This window comes from Macrobrachium rosenbergii, chromosome 44 (genome assembly GCF_040412425.1).
Source record: "Macrobrachium rosenbergii isolate ZJJX-2024 chromosome 44, ASM4041242v1, whole genome shotgun sequence".
NCBI lineage: Eukaryota > Metazoa > Arthropoda > Malacostraca > Decapoda > Palaemonidae > Macrobrachium > Macrobrachium rosenbergii.
The window spans coordinates 15,085,574-15,109,470 of record NC_089784.1 but is presented as its reverse complement, the minus strand read 5'-3'; the positions used below and the strand labels follow the sequence as shown (position 1 = coordinate 15,109,470).

Sequence of the window (23,897 nt, the reverse complement as noted above, 5' to 3'; positions counted from 1 at the left end):
TGAGGCAGAAGTACTCAAAGCTCATGCATTTGTATACCTGGGACCTGGTATGAGTAATTCTAAACCTTAAAGCAATTTCTGTTTCTTAACTTGTCTGCTATAAGCTTAGAACTACTATTAGAACCTACTTAAAAATGTTCAATTTCCTGATTTTCCATTTCTAGTTCTTCCTTTAGTAGCCTGGTACTGTAGAATAGTAATTAATGTGTAAAAGTTGTTTACAATATTATACAATCATCTAATTCATTGCAAAAAGGTGGATGCAATTAGAGTACTGAAATCTTCCACTTTTTATATTGCATTATGTCTTAAATGCATCATAAATTATCAGAGAACCTTGAAGCAGTCATTGCTACAGTTTTTTATTGTACTACTGTCTGGGAGCAATCCTGAGTGGCATTATAACTCATATGGGTTTCTATATTGTAAAGCCTCAGCCTCTCAGTACCCTTGTATTCTTAGATTATAAGATGCATGAATCCTGTACACTGATATTTTTTACTAAAGCGGAGGCAGAAATGTCAGGAATATTGTATTGTTGTAGACATGACTGCCCTCAATTCTGATCTTTTTAAAGTCACTGCTAGTCAAGACCTTTGCCTTCCAGTTGGTCTGTCTGTTTCAAGATAATTTCTCACATGTCCAAAATGTTCTCTGCTTACACTTTCTTGCATCTTCAGGTTACTTAAAGTAATCTAGATTTTCATGTTACAGTACCACTTTACTATAAGATACAATACAGTACATGATAACCAATCTTCATGGCATACAGTGCGGTAATGAACAAAAGTGCACAACAAATCATATTTCACATTGCTAAATACTATGTAGTTTGTAAGGGAGTACTGTACTGTCTAATGCATAAGGTGCCCTTATTAAATAAGACATATAGCAACATGTATGTAACCTGTATCCCGGTGTTCTGTGATATACTTGTCGTAATAAAACATTCCTTTTGAAACTTGAAATTTTTTTTCTACAGAACTCCATACTTTACCTACCTGCCATACCTTAATTAAATGGTCTGTAGATAAAACAAGTTATGAACTGTTTGCAGATATAATTAAAGAAGTGAGCAGGTTTTAGGTGTGTGAAGCAGTAGGGAATCTATTTCTTGTTTTCTTGCATCAGGAGATTGTACATTAAATGTGCTGATACAGCATCTTCAACTGCTAGACCTAGAAAATGTCAGTTATTTTATAATCAGGACAGCATTTCAGTTAAGGACACTCAAAGAAAGTTTTAATAAGCAAGATTATTGATCATCTCAGTGTTTATTCCCTTTCTTACTGATAATAATGACTGTGGAGACAAACCTTTATTACAAAAGTTGGAGCATGTTTCATTAGAAAAATTACTTATTTCACCTTAAGCCTGTTACTTATACATAGCCTATTTATGCATCTGTAGAAATCCCAGACACTGCAAAGTAAGTGGCTTAAAAATTCTTCCACTCCTGGTGCACATGGGTCCCTAGGACATCTAGAGGTTACCTGTTTCGTTCATGTATTTGTTGTCTGTGAAGCAGGTCTGGGCCTTCCCCAGACCTCTGGTTTGGATTGCCTTTTATCATTTCATTTTTGTTATTGCTCCAACTTTTATTCATTTTCAGTGTTTAGTGGGATATCTTTCAGGAAGACAGCACTTTTGGTAAAAAAGTCCCATAAGAAAGATAGAAATGTCATGAAAGAGTTGAAAAGAAGGACTTTCATTGAAAAGCTGTCTGTGTTGAGTTATTCTTCCAGATAGATATTTGGTTGTGGGTTTTAGTGTCAGTCCTAGCTAGCAACTAGTTGTTACTCGGTTTATTGCTACAATCATTTGTTCAAGTTTACTGAGGTAACTTGGGTTTTTGGAACTTTCAGCAAGTATGTAGTGGTGGAGTAGGTGCTGTAGTTTTGTCTCATTTATGATATGCAAGAATATTTATGATATGCAAGAATAAGAAAGGTCAAAGTTAACAAACAGTGTGTTGGTACTGCAGAAAGTCATTAGTTTTAGTGCCTAAATTACATTGAATTAGTTGTGAAATTAATGCAATAAACCATAGGCACACAAATTCTATGACTCACACCAGCATTGTTGCTTAATGACATAATGGTAGTGAACTTCCTACCAGATAAAATGTTATACTGTAGACAGAAATGTGTACATTTCATAGTACTTACCTAGAGATTTGAATATTGTTGTGCTATTTTTCTTTGCCTTCTGAGTCTGTAGAATTACTTCACCAATTTCTGCAAACACTGAAGCACCAGCTTTAATAACATCCCCTTTGAATGAAAAATGCCATGTATTACTAGAAATAGCAGAGAAGTTATTGCAATTTTTTAAAAATTTCTGTACTGTACTGCACAGCACTGCTCCAGTATTATTATCAAAAAATGTTCAAGTTTAGCCAGAAGTTTTTATTTCATTTTGAAATTTGAATATTGAAGAAAATCCTTTCCAGTGTCTTAAGATTGTGTGCATGATTACAAAGCAGTGATACATTATGTGTTCACATAGTAAAAGATAACTACATTCCTGAGAACATCCCATCACTTCTTCTTTACCGGACCTTTTAAATTTTTCCCTTTACTGTTGTTGCATCAAACATTCAGCAAAAATACTTGCAATCTGTACTTGTATATTAAAATTATCATTTGTAATTGTATTTGACACTAAAATACTTCAAATTTATGGGTGTTCACCCACTTAAACCCACTGATTATCAGTATACATCAAATGATATCCTTGAAGGAAAGAAATTACTTGAACTAGAATAGTAAGAATGAAATAATTGATATTCATAGACAAGAAGTTGCAGACTGTGAATATCACCTTTATAAGCTGTAATTTAAGTAATAGTCCTTTACTTGAAGAGGTGAAATAGTTTCATACAGTTGCTGTGCATGGGAACATATGTTGATTTAAGGCAGCTCTTACACAATTTTTTCTAAAACTTTATATCTTTGTAAGTTTCATCACAGATCCATCATATTAACGTAGCCAGCACTTCATTCAATTGTAGGAGAAAAATGATCAGCTGACTCCAGTAGGTTAAATTAATTATACCTTAGTTTTACCAGACCACTGGGCTGATTAACAGCTCTCCTAGGGCTGGTGACCCATACACAGTGATTAACAACTGAGTCTCATTTCATTTCAGGCCAACTTGATGACAGCTAAGAGATTCTCAGACTTTTGAGAACATTCAGGAAAGCTGTGCATCATTTCTTTTAATTTTTTTATAGTTTATTCTTTCTAATATCATTTTCATAGCGGTGTGTGATGATAATGTCACCACTCCCCTAGCTTGTGTGTGAATAGCACCAACAGGTTTTCTTCACTGAATTGGAATTGCATTGATTGAAAATTATTTTTTGAAACTTCCGTAATTTCATTCTGTAGTTAAATCTTCATTTATACTCATTTTTACGCTTCAGAAATAACGCTCATCTCTCCATAGAGTCATACAATGCTTCTTGCATTTTAATAATTTACTTACATTTTTATTTATTTATTTATTTTCTTTTTGTATAAGTAACTCGTCTTTCTAAATTTCCCATTACCGTCTCTTACTTCTTTCTAATGAACATATTCTTTGGAAGCAAGAATTTCAAGCAAATGGCCCCTGTGGGCTTGTTCCTTATGAATAGGTTCATCTTCTGAATAATTATGTTAAGTAAAAAAGCCACAATAATGTATACAGTATAGTATGAGCGATTATATTTTCCCAAAATATAAAAAAAGGATAAAAAAAACACTTTCGATCATTTACACAACAGTCCTCTTCAGCCAACTGAATAAAAATACATGTGTTTCTTAGAAAGACATCTGACAATTTTTTTTTTTTTAATAGTCCAGGAAACCATCAAACAATCCCTAAGAAATGGCAGTCATGTAATGACTGTTGCCCAGTATCTGTGAGCCAGACATCATGATCATCTTAACAGCTGTCTCTCGTTCATACAGTACTTGTTACTGGTGACAAGGTGATTCGTGGTTGAACAACTTTCAGCATTGGTGCCTGTTGTTTCTGTGACAACTGCCACTTCGACAACCTGTGCGGAGAGAGATGAGGGCGACACAGTATCAGGGGCCTTGAGAAACTGCTTTAAATTTAAATTTATGGAATGACAAACTAGCCTGTCTGTATGTCTGTTGTCCTGCGTAAAGGCTTTTCTGCTGTCTAATATGTTGCAAATATTTATCAAAGCCCCCTTCACTACTCTTCTGTGGCCTACTTCACTATTTCTTTATATATTTTTAACTTGCTCCCAATCCATGACGTGATTATTTTCCCAGCAATGTTTAGCAGTACCACTGCTGTGAGTGAAGTCCCTAACTGCTTTTTTATGTTCTTGTAATGTTATGTCCTTCCCTCTACCTGTCTCCCCAAGATAAAATAATTTAAGAGCTTGCATTTTATAGAATATACTCCTGTCTCTCTCTTTTACTATCACTAATTCTGCCGCTATTATTCTTAGTGAATTTTGATTTGAATGAATTATCATATGTGAGGGCTGATTTATATTAACTGTGCTGTTGATTAACTGAGCTGTTAATTTTAACGTCTCATGATATGGAAACGTTATGTATCTCTTGCTTTGATCAGTCTGCTTGTGTGATGGATTGTAAAATTTTTTCTTAGCTTTAGACAAAGCATCCTCAATAAAATGGGAAGGGTAACTCAACTTACTAAAATTATTCCGAATATGGGAAATTTCATCATCTAAAAACTGTGGGTCACAAACTTTAAGAGCCCTGACAGCCATGTTAACAATGATATTTTTCTTTATCTGAATATTATGACAGGAATAAAAATGAACATATAATTCTGTATTAGTTGGCTTTCTGTAAACCGAGAATTCAAACTTCTGTGTGTTTGGATTGTGAAAAACTAGGACATCCAAAAGTGGAAATTTGTGCTCTGATTCCTTTTCTAGTGTGAACTTGATTTGTTCCATCTGACTTAACAAATTCTACTAGGTCACTGAATGCATTCATCATGACTGAAAAGAATGAAAATATCATCTACATAACAGACCCACAGTACTGGTTCAAAATCAGATGGGCAAGAATTCAGAATAGTCTCCTCCACAAACTCCATGTAGATATTAGCCAAAACAGGTGAGAGGGGGGATCCCATTGCTACTCCAGATTTTTGCTCATACGCATCACCATTGAAAAAGAAAACAGTGGACTCTACACACAGTTTAATGAGATCAAGAAATAATTCAGTGGGGAGTGAGCACTTAATTTATCAATCACATAATCAAGAGGGACATTAGTAAATAAAGAAGTGACATCCGGACTATGCATTTTCCCCAGAAAGCCATCGAACGCCCTTAATCTCTGAATGAAATCATCCCTGTGTCTGATATGTGCGGAGGATATCGTGCCTACCAAAGGGGCAAGTTGCTTGGATGTCCTAGTTTTTCACAATCCAAACACACAGAAGTTTGAATTCTCAGTTTACAGAAAGCCAACTAATACCGAATTATATGTTCATTTTTATTCCTGTCATAACATTCAGATAAAGAAAATTATCATTGTTAACATGGCTGTCAGGGCTCTTAAAGTTTGTGACCCACAGTTTTTAGACAATGAAATTTCCCATATTTAGAATACTTTTAGTAAGTTGAGTTACCCTTCCCATTTTATTGAGGATGCTTTGTCTAAAGCTAAGAAAAAGTTTTACAACCCATCACACAAGCAGACTGATCAAAGCAAGAGATACATAATGCTTCCATATCATGATACGTTAAAATCAACAGCTTAGTTAATCAATAGCACAGGTAATGTCCAAGTAGCCTCTACATATGATAATTCAATCAAATCAAAATTCACTAAGAATAATAGCGGCAGAATTAGTGATAGTAACTAAAGAGATATAGGAGTATATTCAATAAAATGCAAGCTCTTAATTTATTTTATCTTGGGGAGACAGGTAGAGGGAGGGACATAAGATTACAAGAACATAAAAAAGTGGTTAGGGGCTTCACTCACAAAAGCACTGTTGCTAAACATTATTGTACTGGGAAAATAATCACGTCATGGATTGGGAGGGAGTTAAAACTACATGCAGAAGTAGTCAAGTAGGCCACAGAAGCATAGTTGAGGGGGCTTTGATAAATATTTGCAGCATGTTAGATGGCAATAAAGCCTTTATGCAGGAGAACAGACATACAAACAGGCTAGTTTGTCATTCCTTAAATTTAAATTTAAAGCAGTTTCTCAAGGCCCCTGATACTGTGTCTCCCTCATCTCTCTCTGCACAGGTTGTCAAAGTGGCAGTTGTCACAGAAACAACAGGCACCGGTGCTGAAAGCTGTTCACCAACCACAAACACCTTGTCACCAGTACTGTAATGAGCACCATACGAACGAGAGACGGCCGTTGAGAAGACCACATCTGGCTCACAGATACAGGGAAAGAGCCATTACATGACCGCCAGTTCTTAGAGATTGTTCAATGGTTTCCTGGACTACAGTATTAAAAAAAAATTCATCAGTTGTCTTTAAGAAACACATGTATTTTTATTCAGTTGGCTGAAGAGGACCATTGTGCAAATGGTCGAAAGCTCGCTTTTTCACCCTTTTTTGTATTTTGGAAAAATACAATTTCTCATATACTGTGCATTATTGTGGCTTTTTACCTATTTCCAGTCACATTATGGTGATGCAACATAGATAATCATGCTATTATCATCATTGCCTCCAATGCCATGCCCCACAAAGGTCCTCTGTAAATTTCTGCCACTCATGTGTTTTCTGTGCTTTCAGTTATTTTACAAAACTCTGCATTCATCTCCAAGGGTGAGTGTCACTCTTACAATTTTGGACCTCCCCACTTCTTTTTAGTTGATAACCATGAACTGGGACTAAGGCATCAGTTAAAATGGGATCTGATTGATCTATCTCAGTAAGTATTTGAATGTTAAATGAATGAATTTGAAATGTCCAGTTCCATAAACAGGGTTTTCCTGGTACTGAGATTCAATCATTGTGTGAAGGATTTTGGCTCAATACGTACCTTGAAGTACTGGTGTGATTCCGTAACTATACTAAATTATTTGGTAATGTGATGTGTGGAGATCTTGTGTTTAATCATTCTGTTTCTCCAATATGGTGAAAATGTATTGCTATTAAGAAAATCAGTCCAGTTTAAACCAATATGATGTTAAATATCACAACAGTAGCAGTTTCCCTACATCAGAGGTTGGAGTGATTTACAGAACAGAAATATGAGGTGGACTTGTAAGAGTAACCTGTTGAATTTGGAATCAAATTCAATTCTGTAATAAATACTTTCTCTTTCAGACTCTAACTTGTTAAAGGGATTATTCTGTGACAGGTTTTCTCAATCAAGAGAATCATCGAGAGAATCGCCAATGTGTCATGGCAATGAAGACTTGAAAATAGTACTCTCCATAAGTGGATTACAGTACAGTGTTAATGTAAAAAAAAAAAACCCACATGTAAGTAATTTTATCCTGCCTTCGGACTGGACTAATTGTTGGACCTATGAATATTTTTTGAGTAACCCATGTGACCCAATCCTAGCATGCAGAACAACAGAAACATGTTTTGAGTGTTCAATTTTCATTTAACAACAAATATCCGGTATTAGATTCTTTTAAGATTCGCAGGTTATCCAGTCAGAGATTTTAAAAGTTGTAAGTTACCAAATTAGATCTAACATATTAAAAACAATCCTTTAGACCCACCCCTATTAGAGTGAAGAATCTCTGTACGGTGGCAAAACCATTTAATGATGATAATCTATTTGCAGACATTAGTGAGCATCTGTATTGAACTATAACTATCATTATAGGACTGTTTCCTTTTTTTTTTTTTGTTAACAGTACCAAATTAATATAGATGCTCTTATGTGTCAAAGAGACTGAGAAAGAAAATATCATTCATACCATTACCAACCATATCATATACCTGACTCACTGTAGGCTGCAACTTTACTGTCTGCATATATTGTTGCCTTTCGAACCAGTTCTTCCTCAAGTTCTTGTTTGTCAGGAGAAGGGGCCCCAACACCTATTGAAAAAAATGTGTGGGTTTTAGGCTTTAATAAATTATATTGATTTATGGTGTCTGTAGTACTGTAAGTATTGCACTACACATTTTTGAAATTTGAAAGTCTCCAGAATCCTTGACCCTTAACTCAAGTAAATAATGTAGGCCATGTATGTTTTCTTGAGAAGTAGATAAAATTTTATTTTATTTCTGTTTTTAACAGGAATAATTCCACTGGCATATAACTTAAGGTAACTTTATCCCAATGTGGATTGTGAGATCATAATCATGCTGAATTTTGTCATTTAGAAATGTCTTTTAGTATACATTGTAATATCCCTTGGTTATACTGTCCATTGTAATATCCCTTGGTTATACTGTACATTGTAATATCCCTAATCAATGTCTTCCTTCCAGTTCATGCCTTATATTAGAAAAAAGTTTAAAATATTTACTAACTATTAATATGGGCGCCTGGCTTCACCCACTCAGCTTTCAATATAGGCTGTGATGCCATGGTACAGGTGTTGATGATGTCTGCATCTTTGACTGCTTCAGCTACACTCATTACCACCTCTGTCACTATGCCTTCTGATGCCAGTGTGGTTGCCAAAGCCTGAGATGTCTCTCTTTTCCTGCTCCAAATTCTTATCTGTTAGGTAGAGTTGATAATTTGGGTGCTACAGACTTAATGAATGTGATCCTGTTTCAGTATGTTAAAATGTGACTGCAGTACGGCTGCTAGTTATCCATGTACACATGCATTCCATAGTACAACTGGCAATACAGTACAGTACAATTGCACTGGTTAGTTGGCAATTGAGGTTTGTGCCAACACATATTGTGATTAGCATTTTGTCAGTACAGTTGTCACTTACCAGTACAAACCACAAATGGGAACTGTACTTGTATGATTGCTAATTCTGCCACATGGTTTCCGTAACCCGAACTGTCACAGTGCCTTTGTTGTCCCTGATACTGAGAGAATGTTTGTTATGCATTTTAAGTAATAATTAATAATACCTGAGGTTACTCTGAAGTACAATGGACCTGACCTATTCGCAGTTCCGGATTCACGGCGTCACCTATTCATGGATGTTTCTGTGGAACCTATACAGAATACACATTATTCGCGGAAAATTCGTCTATTCGCTGTATTTTTCATAGTGAAATATTCACTAATTACTGTATTTTCACACAATTTTCATGACTAAATGCATTTTTTGTGATAAAACTATTAAAATACTCAGGTATAAGCATTTTTAGAGGGGTTTTTTGATGTTTGAACTATCAAAATAGGCAGTTATAGGAATTTTTAGAGGGGTGTCAAGTATTCGCAGATTTTAGCTATTCGTGGGTGGTTGTGGTACGTATCTCCCACGAATACTGGGGCTGACTGTATTCATGAGATGTTTTTCTTAGGTATTTCAAATGAATTTCAGAGCTTTACTTTCTCAATAGTATAATTTCCATTTGTTTTAAAAAACCTATGATGTGGCAGTCATAAATCGAGCATACTGTAATCACATGACCGTTAATATAGGATATTCAGACAAGTCACTAATTATCAAAGTCTATCACAGCACATGCTGTCCTTTGGGTTTAAGATATCTGAGCATTTGTAACAATAAACATAAAAGGACATGAGATAGCAATCATGACACATTATCAAGTAAGGCTTTCCATCCTGTATGCATTATACCCAGTCCTTGTTTAATGCCGATTCAAACAGAGTCTCGTTCTTGTTTTCATAGTCCATTTTTCCACAAACTGCTAATCGGATGATATTTGGCAGAGCAGTTGATGCTGTGTGTCTTACATTTGCATCTTTGACTGATACAACTGCCCTTGCAAGAATAAACTGTAGAGTGGCCAGATGCAATTGATGTTCCATTTTGACTGGCAGAAGGCACTATTACTATTTCATCTAAGCTCTCTGGGTCAGTGCTTTCCAGATCCCTGAAAGGGTGATCTGTAGGTCAACTAAATCCTAAGCAATGAAGCATATTTTTATCATTCTTGATGGATCATACAATTTGTGCATCACACCTTTGCTTTGGTTCATCTTTTTTTCTTTAATTGCACAAGGTTACTGTCTCTGATCTTGATGCCCATTTTATCCCCTCTCATACTATGCTTCAATACATGCAAAGTTAAAATATTGCCAGTAAAAATAACAAACGTAAGGATTCATGAACTGGCCTTAATTTATTTTGCTGTTCATGTTCAATACTAAAAATAGACATTAGAAGGATTATGAAGGGTACTGAAAAATTCTGCAATTCCTAATGCTGTAAATATCTGCCTTTAAATTTACTTGATATTCCTCAACATTTAGCAGACATTCTCTTAATCTTAGGGATAACAAAATCATTGTAATACTGATTAAGTTATGGAACCCTTTAGTACAATAAGCAATTGCACCAGAATAGATCCATTGTGATTTGTACTGGTAAGATAACACTATATATGGTTTATATTGGTTCAAATGACAATTGCCAACTGTACCAGTAAAAGTGGAAGCTGAACAAGATTGTTATTTGTACCATAACATACATTCATCTTGTCATTTACCTTCAGTTATATGTGATTTTTTCACTTAGTTTTCATACTTTCTTCACTCTTGGATATTCTTTACTGTGGAAACTAGCTTTGCAAATTATGCCTTTTAATTTTTTCTGGATGATATCTGTGCATTTTAAATAATAACAATAATAATGCAAACACTGTTAGTTTGATGAAGATGAAGTCACTCAGAAATACCTTGCAGTCCTTAAATATGTGATGCATGACACGAGCATGTGAACGACCCTGTGTACCAGCTCCAAGGATAGCAATGATCAGCTTACCTATAATTAAGAATGTCATTTTACAATATATATATATATATATATATATATATATATATATATATATATATATATATATATATATATATATATTATATATATATATATATATATATATATATATATATATATATATATATATATATATATATATATATTATAAACATATACATTATATATATATATAAACAATCATTATATATATATATATATATATATATATATATATATATATATATATATATATATATATATATATATATATATATATATATATATATATATTGTTATCTTTAAGCATGTATTTTTACAAAAGTAAAAATTTTTCTTAAAATTACATCATCCTTACAACAATAAATGTTAAACATTCTAAAAGTTAAAAATGTCCATTCTTCCATGCATGTGCTAATAATAATAATAATAATAATAATAATAATAATAATAATAATAATAATATTCCTTATTGCAGATCAGAGCCATATACATGGGATATACAAATACAATACACACAGTCTAGATACATAAGATAACGATATATAAAAATAATAATCGGCAGTATCCACACAGTTGCTGAAGAAGTAGAAAAAATAGAATTCATAATAACGGTAAAGACAGTAATTATATGGAGAATAATAGTTTAAAAAATATTAAAAAAGACAGCAATTAAAAATACAGATTGTAGACGATTAATTTCCAGCTAGGGACCTTAGGTGGTTGCATACGTCAGGTCCAGAAGGTCGAATACGAGAATTGAAAATTGCAAAACTCTACAGTGATATTATTCACAGTGCGTGTAGTAATAAAAAAGGAAAAATGCCAACATTAACAAGAAATGTAGAAATATAATAATAATAATGACAGATTCTGGAGATGACACGTCATAGTTGCAAAAGTAGAGAATAAGTCATTTAAGGAACAGACGCCTCATTGTGCAGAAGTTTAGATTATCATGATCCTACAAGGAAAGAAGTAAGAACTCTGCTTAAGGTGATGAACAGAAGTTCACAGGGGTTATTGAAGAGGTTATTGAAAATCAAATGGTGCTTGTTTCCTGAAAATTTAGATAAACTATATTGATGCTGCTGAAATAAATACAACTATACCCAATTTATGCTTGAAATAGTCTGGCAGTATAAGGGTGCATCCTCACTGCAGTTAAATGTGCCATAAAGACATGTCAGAAACATAGCATGCATATTGCAAACAGATTAAAAGCAAGACAGTGACCGTAAAAATACTACATATCTTTGGCAACGGCTGGATAATTGTACGAAGCACTGGTTAGGTCGACCAATAGGTCATTGACTTGTATTTAACTCGTTTATATTGTGTATGCAATGAAACCACTATTAAATGGCCCAAGGAGACGGTAACAATAAAACATGATGGCATTCTTAACAAACTTCCACAAGAATGTTTTTCCAGCACGTTGTGTAAGGATGGGGTGCTTTTGAAAAACTTGCAGATTAGCATGATTTCACCTTTCTTCTCTAAAAACAAACAGATATGGTCATCTCTGGTATCAAATTAATTAGGAATGATTCCTCCATACTAAATATGGTAAGATATTGCCGTGACCAACACTCGCCACAGGGACGAGTTTTTAAGGGTGGTAGTGGGAGATCACCCACACCTGCAAAACTATGATGCATTTTTCTAAAAGATTCCATATGTTGACTGTTGAATGCCATAGCAGGCTATAAGCAAATGCCAGAATTTCTCGGTTTTTATCCAATTTGACCGCAACCCATTCGTTGAATTTCAAGAACTATATAGCATATTGTGTCTATCAGAAACACACCAAAGTTCATTCAGAATTTCCACACTTTAATTATTCAATTCGAATTTTGTGGATGTACCTGAGATATCTCACCCTGATAGTAGTTAGGGGTTATTTTAGGTCACTCTAGTACCAATCATGACCACATATGATTGTTATTGGAGATGAAAGATGGAATTACGCCAATTTGCAGGTGCCAGTAAAACACTTTATACGCTATAATCGTACGGCGTTCTGAAATAATATGCCTGTACGATCTGCCAGAGTACAAGATGAAGAATGTTGATACTATGGCAGGCATTTTAGAATAAAAAGGTTCAAGTGTCATGGAGGTAGTAGAGAGCATGTAAGATAGAGACTGATAGTTTGGTATATTACATCGTCAGGTTTTTTTTTTTTTATCATGGAGGTTTCTTTATACGTAAACGATTTGTTTTCTGAAGTTGTGAACGACTGGTTTTCACAGGTGTTTCATGCTAAATTTTTCGGTTAGATCGTGTAACTGTTGCAGTGATTGCTAAATTTTTAGGGAACGACTCTTTACTGACTAGTGATAATAATATTTACATAAAACACTGCCTTACTTTTCTTCTCAATTAATTCCAGAGTAGCAACAGCTGACGCAGCCGCTGTTCGCATTTCTGTGATGAGCTCTCCATCTAAGATCTGTCAGCAAGATATACAGGATGTTATTGTCACTCATTTTACAGCAGTCTTAGAACTTGTATATTTGACTGACTATCGGTGTTTGATGAAAAAAAAAATTTGCTGCAATTGAATATCATGGAAAGGAAAAAGTTTAACTGCACTTTGAGACTGGACCATTGTCTAAGATTATTGCAATAATCTCACCTCGCTAAACAAGGATGCGTGAAATGCATAAAGTACCCATCAGTATAAAACATGTCATATAACCACAGTATTGCATATATATTTCACAACTTAAGGTGAGAAGGACTGTGATAAAAAGTTCGATTAATAAAAAGTCCGTCGATATCCATTATTCTACCAACGACAGGGATGGAGAGGTAGCCTTCAGGAAAGTGTATATACACTAGATAATTAAGGAAGTGGATTTAGATGTCACATAACAGAGCAATGTGGCGAGGTTTGATATGAAAGCAGTGGGTCATAATGAGGCCTAAGACCCAAAAGGACATTAATAGCTCTCAGATAAAAACTCGAGTCACTTACAGCAAGAGGTACCCCAGTGCATGCGTCCATGAGCAAGATCAAGGCATGGTGCGTCGAAAGGCCTTTAGAAGCATTACCGCCGAAGACAGTAATAATCTTAGTGGCCAAGGTTCTTTGTTCCTTGGCCAGGCTTGGCATCACGAGCATTAGCCTAAAAAAATAAACTTGAATAAGAATTTGTTTATTTTACGTGCAACATGGCAACAGGCGGCAGATCTATTGCTTCCTTTGTTTTAATCCTTAAGAAATACTAAAGTCGATCACGCTGCAGCTGAAACGAAAATGTAGACTAGAGTGGTTTAATGACAACAAAGCTCAAACAAACAAAACTTGTGGAAAGTGAAGGATTCGCCGCAAAGATAAAATAAATATCATATAAGTCAAACAAAAAGATTATTTTATTTATATCATAGGAAAAACTAGGAAATGAAATGAAAATATTTCCATTCTAAAGAAGCCTGTTAAGTGAAGAGCTCCCAAATGAACTGAGTGACCTGGTTACGAAATGAGCAAGTGGTTGTTCTCTGCTATTTTGTTCCCCCTTCCAGTCGATTGGCTGGGTGAGCGAGAAAGAAATAGAAAGTTCTTTTTCTCATTTGTTCGATTCATTTTGTGTTTTAAGAACAAGAATGGCCTAATATCAAGATAGAGCGTTCCTCGTTTAAGACCTCTCAGGAGGGATAGAGCTTATAGCAGACTTTGCATGGCACACTGTAGGCATTCTTCCTTTTACTGTCGGTCTGTTCCTTGCGGTCTCTTCCTATATTTGACTGTCCAACTTATTTAACATTACATTCCTCCCTGTTCACCTTTCTTTGAAATATTATCAGCTATTCACTTCATTTCTGTTCCTTAGAAGCTGGAATTACTGTCCGTTCCCCTTAAAACTGATTAGTAAATTTTGAGACTTGTAGTTTTATTGTTAGGTTTTAAAGTAAGTTTATGGCTTTCCTTCAGTAAGCTTAGTGATTATCACAGCAATGCTTCGGTATAGAAACAGTGACAAATCTCAGGACCGGTCTGAAGTCCTTGTCAAAATTTGAAAACACGGCTTATTGTTTACACTGCTGTTTTTGTATTTCATACGTTAAGTTGATGTCTGAAAATTACATTTTACACACATTTTTAAATTTCATATAATTTTCTCCACTTTTGCCTTCAAGGATGAGAAATCAAGAACAGGAATTAGGGAAAGAGAGAAACCTTTATTCGTGTTATCACACCTAAGATAACTAACATTATCCAGTAATATCACTGTGACTTTCTTAAAGAGCATTTCAATAAGAAAGTACTAAAGCCTACCGCTAACTAAAACTTCACTACACCTGAACCACTTATAAGAAGTATAAATGAGATGACAGATTCTCGATCAGTTGGCTAATAAGAACTCTTTGATTTCATAGGCCGATCACACCAGACTCTAAAGGTATGGTGGAAGCTTCTACCACTGATTTCTGGGATGAGGTTGCTAACTTGCGTCAGTGTGGCATGTTATGCACTGGCAAATGGCGAGAAGTTCTATTTAGCACCTTTATGTATGTACTATATGTGTGTATGAATGTATATTTTTGAGTTTGGTGTCAGACATAGGAAATTCATCAACAAAAGTTTTATGTCAAAATTTGCTAGCGTGTATCACCTTATCATTTTAAAGAATGAGATGAAAACTTCAGCACAAATCGAAACTTAGAACATAGAGGAAATACTGCTGTCTCTTAGGATTTTAGTCAAGCTGTTTGTTAATATACGTTATCCTCCTCAGGTTATTGTTCTTCAATATTCGTTTCAGATTACAACACATTTAGAAATAATAACGCCAGACTATTTCTTGAAAAAAAAAAAAAAACTTTTAAATTCAGAGCTTAGAAATCGGGAACGCAGTGTACTACGTGTTCATGCTTGCTTTTCCCAACTGTTAAAAGGCAGTTATGTAGTTTCTGGTAAGTTACACCCTATGGGTGAACTCTGTCTAATACCTTTGAATTTTCGAAACTTCTGCAGATTCCTTGATGCAGAATCATCCTGCTAGAACTTTTGAATGGCAGGCAAAAAATTAATATTTGCCAGTTGCAAAGCCTCCTCCTAATTGCAAATTCTCCAGTTTTCAGATTAATTTTGGGGCAAAATCAACATGCCAAAGCCTCCTTTCTTTTTTCCCCCTCTCATTTCCTTTATACTCTCAGGCTTAATCCTGATAAGGACATTGGCTCCTTCATATAGTATACCCAGCTAGCACCTAAGAGCCGTTTCTGTCAATTCACATCACTAGTGACTAATACAAAAAATTTCTGAAGCTCCCTGGATATATCAGATTCAAATGACAGATCTGGTCAGGTACTGTAGCAATTTGAAGAAAAAGGTGAAGGTGAAGTATGTACTGGGTACATATGAGACTAATCAAAGCAGCTTATCCTCTTGAAAAGAGAGAGAGAGAGAGAGAGAGAGAGAGAGAGAGAGAGAGGACTTAGTGGAAAAATAAAGGCTTTAAAGGAGATAATCATCTTACTGCAATCTGAGTACTGTGTACCAGCAAATCCAAATTTAGGTCTAAAGTATTTTCAAAGTCACCACGAAATTCTGAGCCCACCACGCTCTCTTGTAAAAGAGAAAGTTACACTATTACTCTGCTTTTTACTGTAATTTCGATGCATTTGTGTTTTTACCGAGATTGTGTTACGCTAGGGGAAGAGGGAGAGAGAGGTGGGGCGGGGGGCGTTCACCCTTTAGGCATATCGCTATTTTGTCGCCTAAATGATCAAAATGTAACCCTCAAACTTACCCATCATCTGCTACAGGTATCCTGGAGCGAAGGGGTTGTACGACCCCTTCAGGATGATCAGGCCCTCTGGAAAATGCAGCTAGAGACTGGCGCACTTCTTTAATGAGATCGTCCCAGGTCAATAGTCGCCTGACGTCATCATCACGGATCCACCTGATCGATCCCGGGGAGTGAGGCAGCTCTCCGGAGCTCATGGTCGATAGGTCTATTGCAGGTGAGGGAGAAAGGTAAAGTCAGGTGACTCGTGGCAGGTAAATACACGGACTGAAAGTCTTATCCTAATAAGGAACAGAAAGGAGAATACAAGACGTTCTACATGATTTATTTCCGTCAAAGCGTTTCGTCGTTAAAAGCACATTTTCAAGCCTGAGAGACACAAATACATACACATTTACAAAATAAATATTACCAAATCTTAGGTGATATTCACCGGGGCCTTGCTGTCTAAGTTCGTGTTACATTTGAAAATAATTAAAATAAATGGGAACTCGAGGCATTTAGAGAAAAAGTAATGATACTCCGTTAGCGCAGGCTATTTCTATCCCTCCCGATGAACTGCCCGTGTCTCCGGGAAGGTACATTGCACACTTGACTGTGGAGTTGAGATGCTGCAAAAATATGGAGCCCTTAGCTGACACACAAAACTTTATTTATATGTCAGTTGTGGTAATCTTTTAGTCCCAATAAAAAAAAAATTCTCCCTTTCTGCATCAAAAAGAAATAAGGTATCGTACATATATCTTACAAACAAAATCATCTCGCAAATCATAGAATTCTGAAAATAATTCGTTGCTATCTATAGTTATTCAAATTCATGTTGACCGTCTAGGCTATTCAAACAAACATTCTTAAGGGTTGCGTTACTACACAAAAGCCAATTCCATCATTATGCCGGGAAAGCACATGGCTAGGAGAGAATGAGAAGGGCAACCGAGTACGTGGCCTTGAATAGCCAATCCGTAAGCAGACCACAAAATGGTGGCTCAGCAATATAACTTTCCCAGTGAGGGCGGTGGGGCCAGCTGACTGGGGAAAAATCACTCATCTTGGACGGCCGGTAAAGTGAAGGGGGACTTGCATTGCGATGTATTATGCTCACGTAAGTCCGAGACTTGCACTTTAAAGGCCCTCGGGCGTGAATTTGAATTTTATTGGTGATCTTAGAAATATACATTATTTACGTCATTTGCATACACAAAGAGTGCTAAGGCAAGTTTCTCATGTACAAGCACGCACAAATTCTCTCTCTCTCTCTCTCTCTCTCTCTCTCTCTCTCTCTCTCTCTCTCTCTCTCTCTCTCTCTCTCTCTCTCTCTCTCTCTCTCTCTCTCCAGTTGATTACCTGAATTTTTTTCCTTATATATTTAAATGAATTTTGTTGGCATTTTTGATGGAAAAACAAGAACTTTTGTGAGGTAATACCATACTCCATGCTAACATTTTTGGCAATTTGCGATGTATGGGCTTAACCGTTTCAGCTTATAGCTGACAAGGGGAAACAGATCTAAACAAACCTTGAACCATGCTATTATTTCACCAGCAAAGTTTCACCCAAGATTAGAAAGGGTGGCTTTAGATAAACACAGGACATAGGTTTTTTTTTTATACATTTACGCTTGAAATACTGAATCAGACATGAGTCCAATGGGTAACTTTTACATCCTCACGGTCTCTTCATACACCTCTTCTAACGCTTCTGTAATCAAGCAACACATCTGTTTAAATCTCCGATGTCGCCTTGGAAAGGCGAAACCATCATGTCATATCCATCTTTTCCTTGATGCTAAGATTTTTACATCCTATTGTTGTCACCTTTTCGATTCCCCGTATTCCAAATATACTACCCAGAAATTCAACTCATTTACACTTTATTTCCATAAGGGAGAGCTGGCTCAACAAACCCCCTCATAGATTCCAAGCCCTTCAGCACTCACCATTTCTTAATATAACACAAGAGTTGAATGGCCAAAACATTTCATGCCTCACCTATTCCTGATTTTTCCTTTCTCTCATCCTACCCCATTTGTAACCTTTACTCAAAAATACATAAAAGGGTCATGAATGAAATGTGGAATGGTTGATATTAGAAGATATCCTCGCATTCAGCCGACTGAAAAATGAAAAACAAGCAACTGGTATTAGTTTGTAAGAGGAGAAATTTGAGAGTAAAAGTAAGGTTATGAGAGTAGATGAAAAGCAAGAAGATGGAACAATGAATGTAAATATTGATGGTGGAAGAACAGAAACGGACGATTCATAGAAAGCAGGCCTATTTGGGAGTAAAAATAGTCGATGATGGTAGGATGAGTGAGAAGAAGCAGAAAGTTAGCGACGTGTTAGCAAAGGATCGGGAAGGGACTTGGAGTGGCCCTGGAAGTCAAGGTGGGAATGTATGAAAGGACACTCGAGCAAAATCTCTCTTATGGATTGAAACTGTGGATATTAAATGCGAAAGAAAGAGAAAAGGTTGACGCTGTTCAGATGAAATGTTTGCATAGCGTATGCTAGTATGTGTAGCATAAGAAGAATCGACAGGGTGAGAGATGTAAATATGAAGAAGTGGTATACAGGTTAATGTAGATGACAGGCAGGATAACTGTATTTTGAGATGGTTCATTCATGTGGAGAGAACTGACGACGATAGGCTCGTGAAACGAATACATACTTTAGATGTTAGGGGAAAGTAGCGGGAGGCCGAGAAACGTTTTGATAGATAGAATGAAATAGGTATTGGCAGGAAAGAATCTTGGTATCCAGGTGGTGAGTCTGCATGCAAGATAGAGGCAAACGGCTTAGTGTGTGTGTGTGTGTGTGTGTGTGTGTGTAGGGGTTCAACACGTTGACTATGAGTATTCTGTGTAGGTATATGATGCAGGCAGTTTTGTGGAAGTTTTAGTGCTTATGGGGTTCACCTCCGATTCAGTAGTTAAAGTATGAGTGTGGTAGTGACCGTTGTGGTGTTCATTTTCTCTTGTTAAGGGAAACAGCTTAATGTTAAATAGGAAACAAAAGAAAACTATATATATATATATATATATATATATATATATATATATATATATATATATATATATATATATATATATATATATATATATATACACACACACACACACACACACACACATATACACACACACATATATATATATATATATATATATATATATATATATATATATATATATATATATATATATGGGGGGTGTTTATGTGTGTGTGCACTCTAGCCCTTTTAAGAAACCAGATCTCGCGAAAATATCTCGAGTAAAGGAAGTGCAAGCAGACATGATTCTGCAGTAATATCTCTTAAAACCTTTAGAGTCCACTGAATATCGTTAATAGGATTATGAACTTTTCGGGGTTTCCAACGATTTTGTTAATTTTAATGTTGAGAACAGACTCATCTGTAAAACTGCAGTTCACTTATCGTTGCACACGAAGCCTAAGCTTTTCTACACTTGAATTTGTAGCAAGGTGTTAATGCGAGAATGCCATTAAACGAAATGTGTGCTTCACCTTAGCGGTTACATGCTGTTAATTTGATGTTGGAAGTATTTTCTGAGCAAAATTCACCTTAAATATCTACGTGGCCCTTACTCTTATTGAAATAGACTTGTGGCAAATTACCCAAACTTTGCCCTCCTACTTATCCTCTTTTACATTATTTCTACCTTTCACCCTTTACTCATTTCCTGTCACATAAACTACCTGTCATCATCGATTGCTTGCACTTTCTTACATACATGTTCCCAGATACTATCTGCTCTCTAAGATTCTATAACATCATTTTGCAAACTCATAAAAGTCATTTATGTGAAACAAGAATCCCCAACCTATCTTCTACTAGTTTGTTTTTTGCTCTATGTACAAGAGTAGTTCAGTGCATTGTTTCTGGAATGAGATGTCTTGTGAAGGCAATGGATGCCTTGAAAAATGGTACCAATCTTGAGATGGAGGAAATCCTCCAACCCATGCTGCTTCTTCACACAGGTGCAGTCTTATAGAAAACTGATATGAAAAGTCATGATGAAAGCCAGGGTCAGGGTCAGCTCTGCCAGTGCCAAGGGTTTTACAGACAAAGATAAAGAAATTTGCGGAACCATATAAAACTACAGTACATTGCTGTCAGTGATTTACAGTCTGATGCTGTTTATGTATGTACTGTATGTGTATATGAAAAATAAGTTAATTTATTTTAGCGGTAATTGTTTTCATTTATGGAACGAGGCCAAAACAAAAGATCACGTTAACCTTCTTCGATCATTTTTCCCATAAATCATCATTCAAGAAGCATTGAACTTGAACAAGTAATGTATATAATCTACTTGATATACTACAAGTAGGATGTAATGATAAAATTATTCATATTTCGCCGTCATTTTTGACGGTATATGTACGCTAGTGAATGTATAAAACATAGGACGTTCCCTTACTTGATGTCGCTGTTTATGGAGTGACAACTATCAACTTCAAACCAAAAACTTCATTAAAAAAACTTCTCTGCACTGTCCTGAAACTACGAGCCTTGACAGTACCCTCTTTCACTTGCTACTGATATGTTTTATCTCCAAGTGTCGAGAAATGAAACCTTATAAAACAATCGACTCTCGGCAGTCTTGGATCACGTCTAGAATATCGTGCGCCTTATCATACATAGCTCAGTGTATTTTGTTTGTCGGGGAATTGAACCATAATGACATCGCGCAGCTAAATTGTTTTTCCTACGACACACATTATATTATTTATAATTTTATTATCGTTATAAGAGCAAAGCTGTATTCATCTTTCTCATACAATCACTGCTCCCTAGTCAATACTAAGTTATCTTGTTTATTGTTGTATTATTATTGTTGTTCTTGTTCTTGTCATGCGTCTTTATAACCATTGCTCATGTTCTTTTCTTCTTCGGAATTTGACTGCTTCGAAAATCGAGCTTAGAACTAACACCACTACTGGAGTCAGGCTGGGGAAACGATCGTTCATAAAAACGATATCAACTTAAAATGAAAAAAGATCAACAATAGAAAGATTTTGGTTCTATGATAATGAATTTACACATCTAACAATTCTAGTGCCTCTCATCCTCAACTAAATCTAGTAACAAGTCCGCAGTATAAATCCCTAATTTTTTGCAGTGTACCATACTTACGGAGCACCTCAGAGCAAGGGCCAGTGCGGGCAGAATAAGATACTTGCTGAAGACCCAAACAGGGATACAACATCCAAAACACAGAAGAGTAAAAGAATTAGATTTTCATCAGTACAGTCTCGTCTCCAAAATTCTTGGAAGACTGCCTAAGCGTACAATTTTTTGTGTAACTTAAGAATAGATAGACCACATATATTTCTCAAAATTGAATTTGCAATTCAGCATAAAACCTAGAATTTTAAATGAGCTACATGTGTAATTAATAAAGCACTGTCAATGCGTTGCTTTTTTAGCTGAGTCCTTGTTAAGAAATTCAGCAAACCACGCGTCTGTACTTCAAATATTGGACAAACGTAAATATAAAAGCATCATCTGCAAAGCATTAAGAGTGTTTTCAAAGCTAAACTACATATCTTACATACATATAAAAAGCAATGAGCCAAGAACACTAACCTGGGGAACACCCGGAGATTAGGCCTACATTCCTATAGTCATTACAGCGCAATCAACTGATTCAAAATGCAGTATCACTAAGAAATGGTCCACTAAATGCCATCTGTCAAGTTTGAATATAACTGCCTCTTGATTAATACGGTCCAAAGCAGTTTTAATTCAGGCCTAATCAAACAAACTTCATGACATGACGGCACTGGAAATAAGAATGTATGTGTTTATTGCTGAATCCACATTTCATCAGCTAAAGTGTGGCAGGGACCGTTGTTTTTTTCCCCCTCTAGGACCACCCCCTTGCAAAGAATTTGACCTGATGTTGGAAAATATATGCATGCTTCTATTTTTGTTGACATAAAACTGTAAATATGTGGAATGAAAGTCTGTTACAAGATACCCTAAAGGAAGTACTGTGAAGTATGTGTCAAAAATGTAGGAACGACATCATTTAGGGTTTCTCTTTGAACGTTAAGAGATGGTGAAAAGCGAGCAACATAAGCAGCCTGAGGCTGAAAAAAAATGGGATGAATAACGAGCGTTTCGAAAGTGAAAAATGAAGGTGAAGATGTACAGGGCAAGTTTGTGTCCTAAATAATCTTCATCCTGTTTCATTCTTAATTAGGCTATACGAAACTGAAAATGTTAGTGAGTTAGCTCTGGCCACCGTGACTCTGGTATAAGGTCATCATTATTTAACAACAGTAACAACACTGTAATGTGAGTGTTTTTTTTTTTTATTACGTGAAACCATCATTTTCGATATGATTGTGATAAAGTTGGCCGTGGGGATTGTTTCAGAGAAAGCATCTATCTGCACGTTACGAAACACATTTTACTCCGTTTTAACACCGATGTATGGTAAAAAAAAAAAGTCTCGCAACAACGAAAGAAGTTTGTGTTTAAAGGTCCCACAATCTTGAGAAAACAGCTTCTATCAGCGGTCTATTGTCAGAAGCGTATGTCTCTCTTGTTCATAACATACATGGTATTTTTTTAGTTAAAAGATGTTGACCATGTAATAAAACACTGTAACTTTTGCTTTAAAATGCATGCGTTTATAACAAAGGTTTAAAGTATTATACGAACAGTGATAGGTTTATGATGTTCGGCATAGATCAAGGTCAGACCCAGTTTTGGAAACTCAGCAAAGCTTCGTCCTGTACAAGTTGTTAAGAGAATGGCATGTCGAATAAATGGCAAAATGTAAAATAATTTAAATATGACAATCGTAATTTCTCATTCGGCCTTGCAACATTTTTAGTCGTCCGAAAACTATCTCATCAAGTAAAAAAGACTTACAGACATTACGGCATCATTCATCATGAGTTATTTTTATTTGCTTACTACGGATATACTAGTTTGGAAGTAAATCTTCGTTGTAGACCCTTCACTTTACAATAATATTTTTCAACAATTATCATTAACAATAGCCCAAATGCGCATTGACCTACGTCCATTATGTATCCCTCCGCAGCAATATCGAACTTGCCCCATGAAAGACATGAAGGTTTAAAAATCCAAATAAATTAGGAGCAAACCATGAGATTATGAAATATATTATCAGGATTTGTAAATAAATGCACTTGTACTTGGGATCAACAATTCAAAATTTATTTCAAAGTTTGCACTACTTACAATTGCGCTGTTGATCTTGCTCGCTGAACACCTCCAAGATT

At 35.6% G+C, this 23,897-nt stretch overlaps 1 protein-coding gene across 2 annotated transcripts; it reads right to left on the bottom strand.

The window, feature by feature from the left end:
- Positions 1 to 700: 700 nt before the first annotated feature.
- On the bottom strand, positions 701 to 23,886 carry LOC136829357 (ketimine reductase mu-crystallin). 2 transcript variants are annotated; one of them, XM_067087801.1, is made up of 9 exons: positions 23,857 to 23,886; positions 16,621 to 16,825; positions 13,842 to 13,992; positions 13,232 to 13,313; positions 10,782 to 10,867; positions 8,478 to 8,670; positions 7,938 to 8,039; positions 2,169 to 2,273; positions 701 to 1,178 (listed from the first exon to the last, which is right to left on the bottom strand). In XM_067087801.1, the coding sequence occupies exons 2-9, from the start codon at positions 16,812 to 16,814 to the stop codon at positions 1,108 to 1,110; spliced, it is 984 nt and encodes a 327-aa protein (XP_066943902.1). In that variant the 5' UTR covers positions 16,815 to 16,825; positions 23,857 to 23,886; the 3' UTR covers positions 701 to 1,107. The 2 variants fall into 2 exon arrangements, with proteins under 2 accessions (XP_066943902.1, XP_066943901.1); XM_067087800.1 differs by lacking the exon at positions 23,857 to 23,886 and adding an exon at positions 21,056 to 21,186.
- Between the last annotated feature and the right edge of the window lie 11 nt (positions 23,887 to 23,897).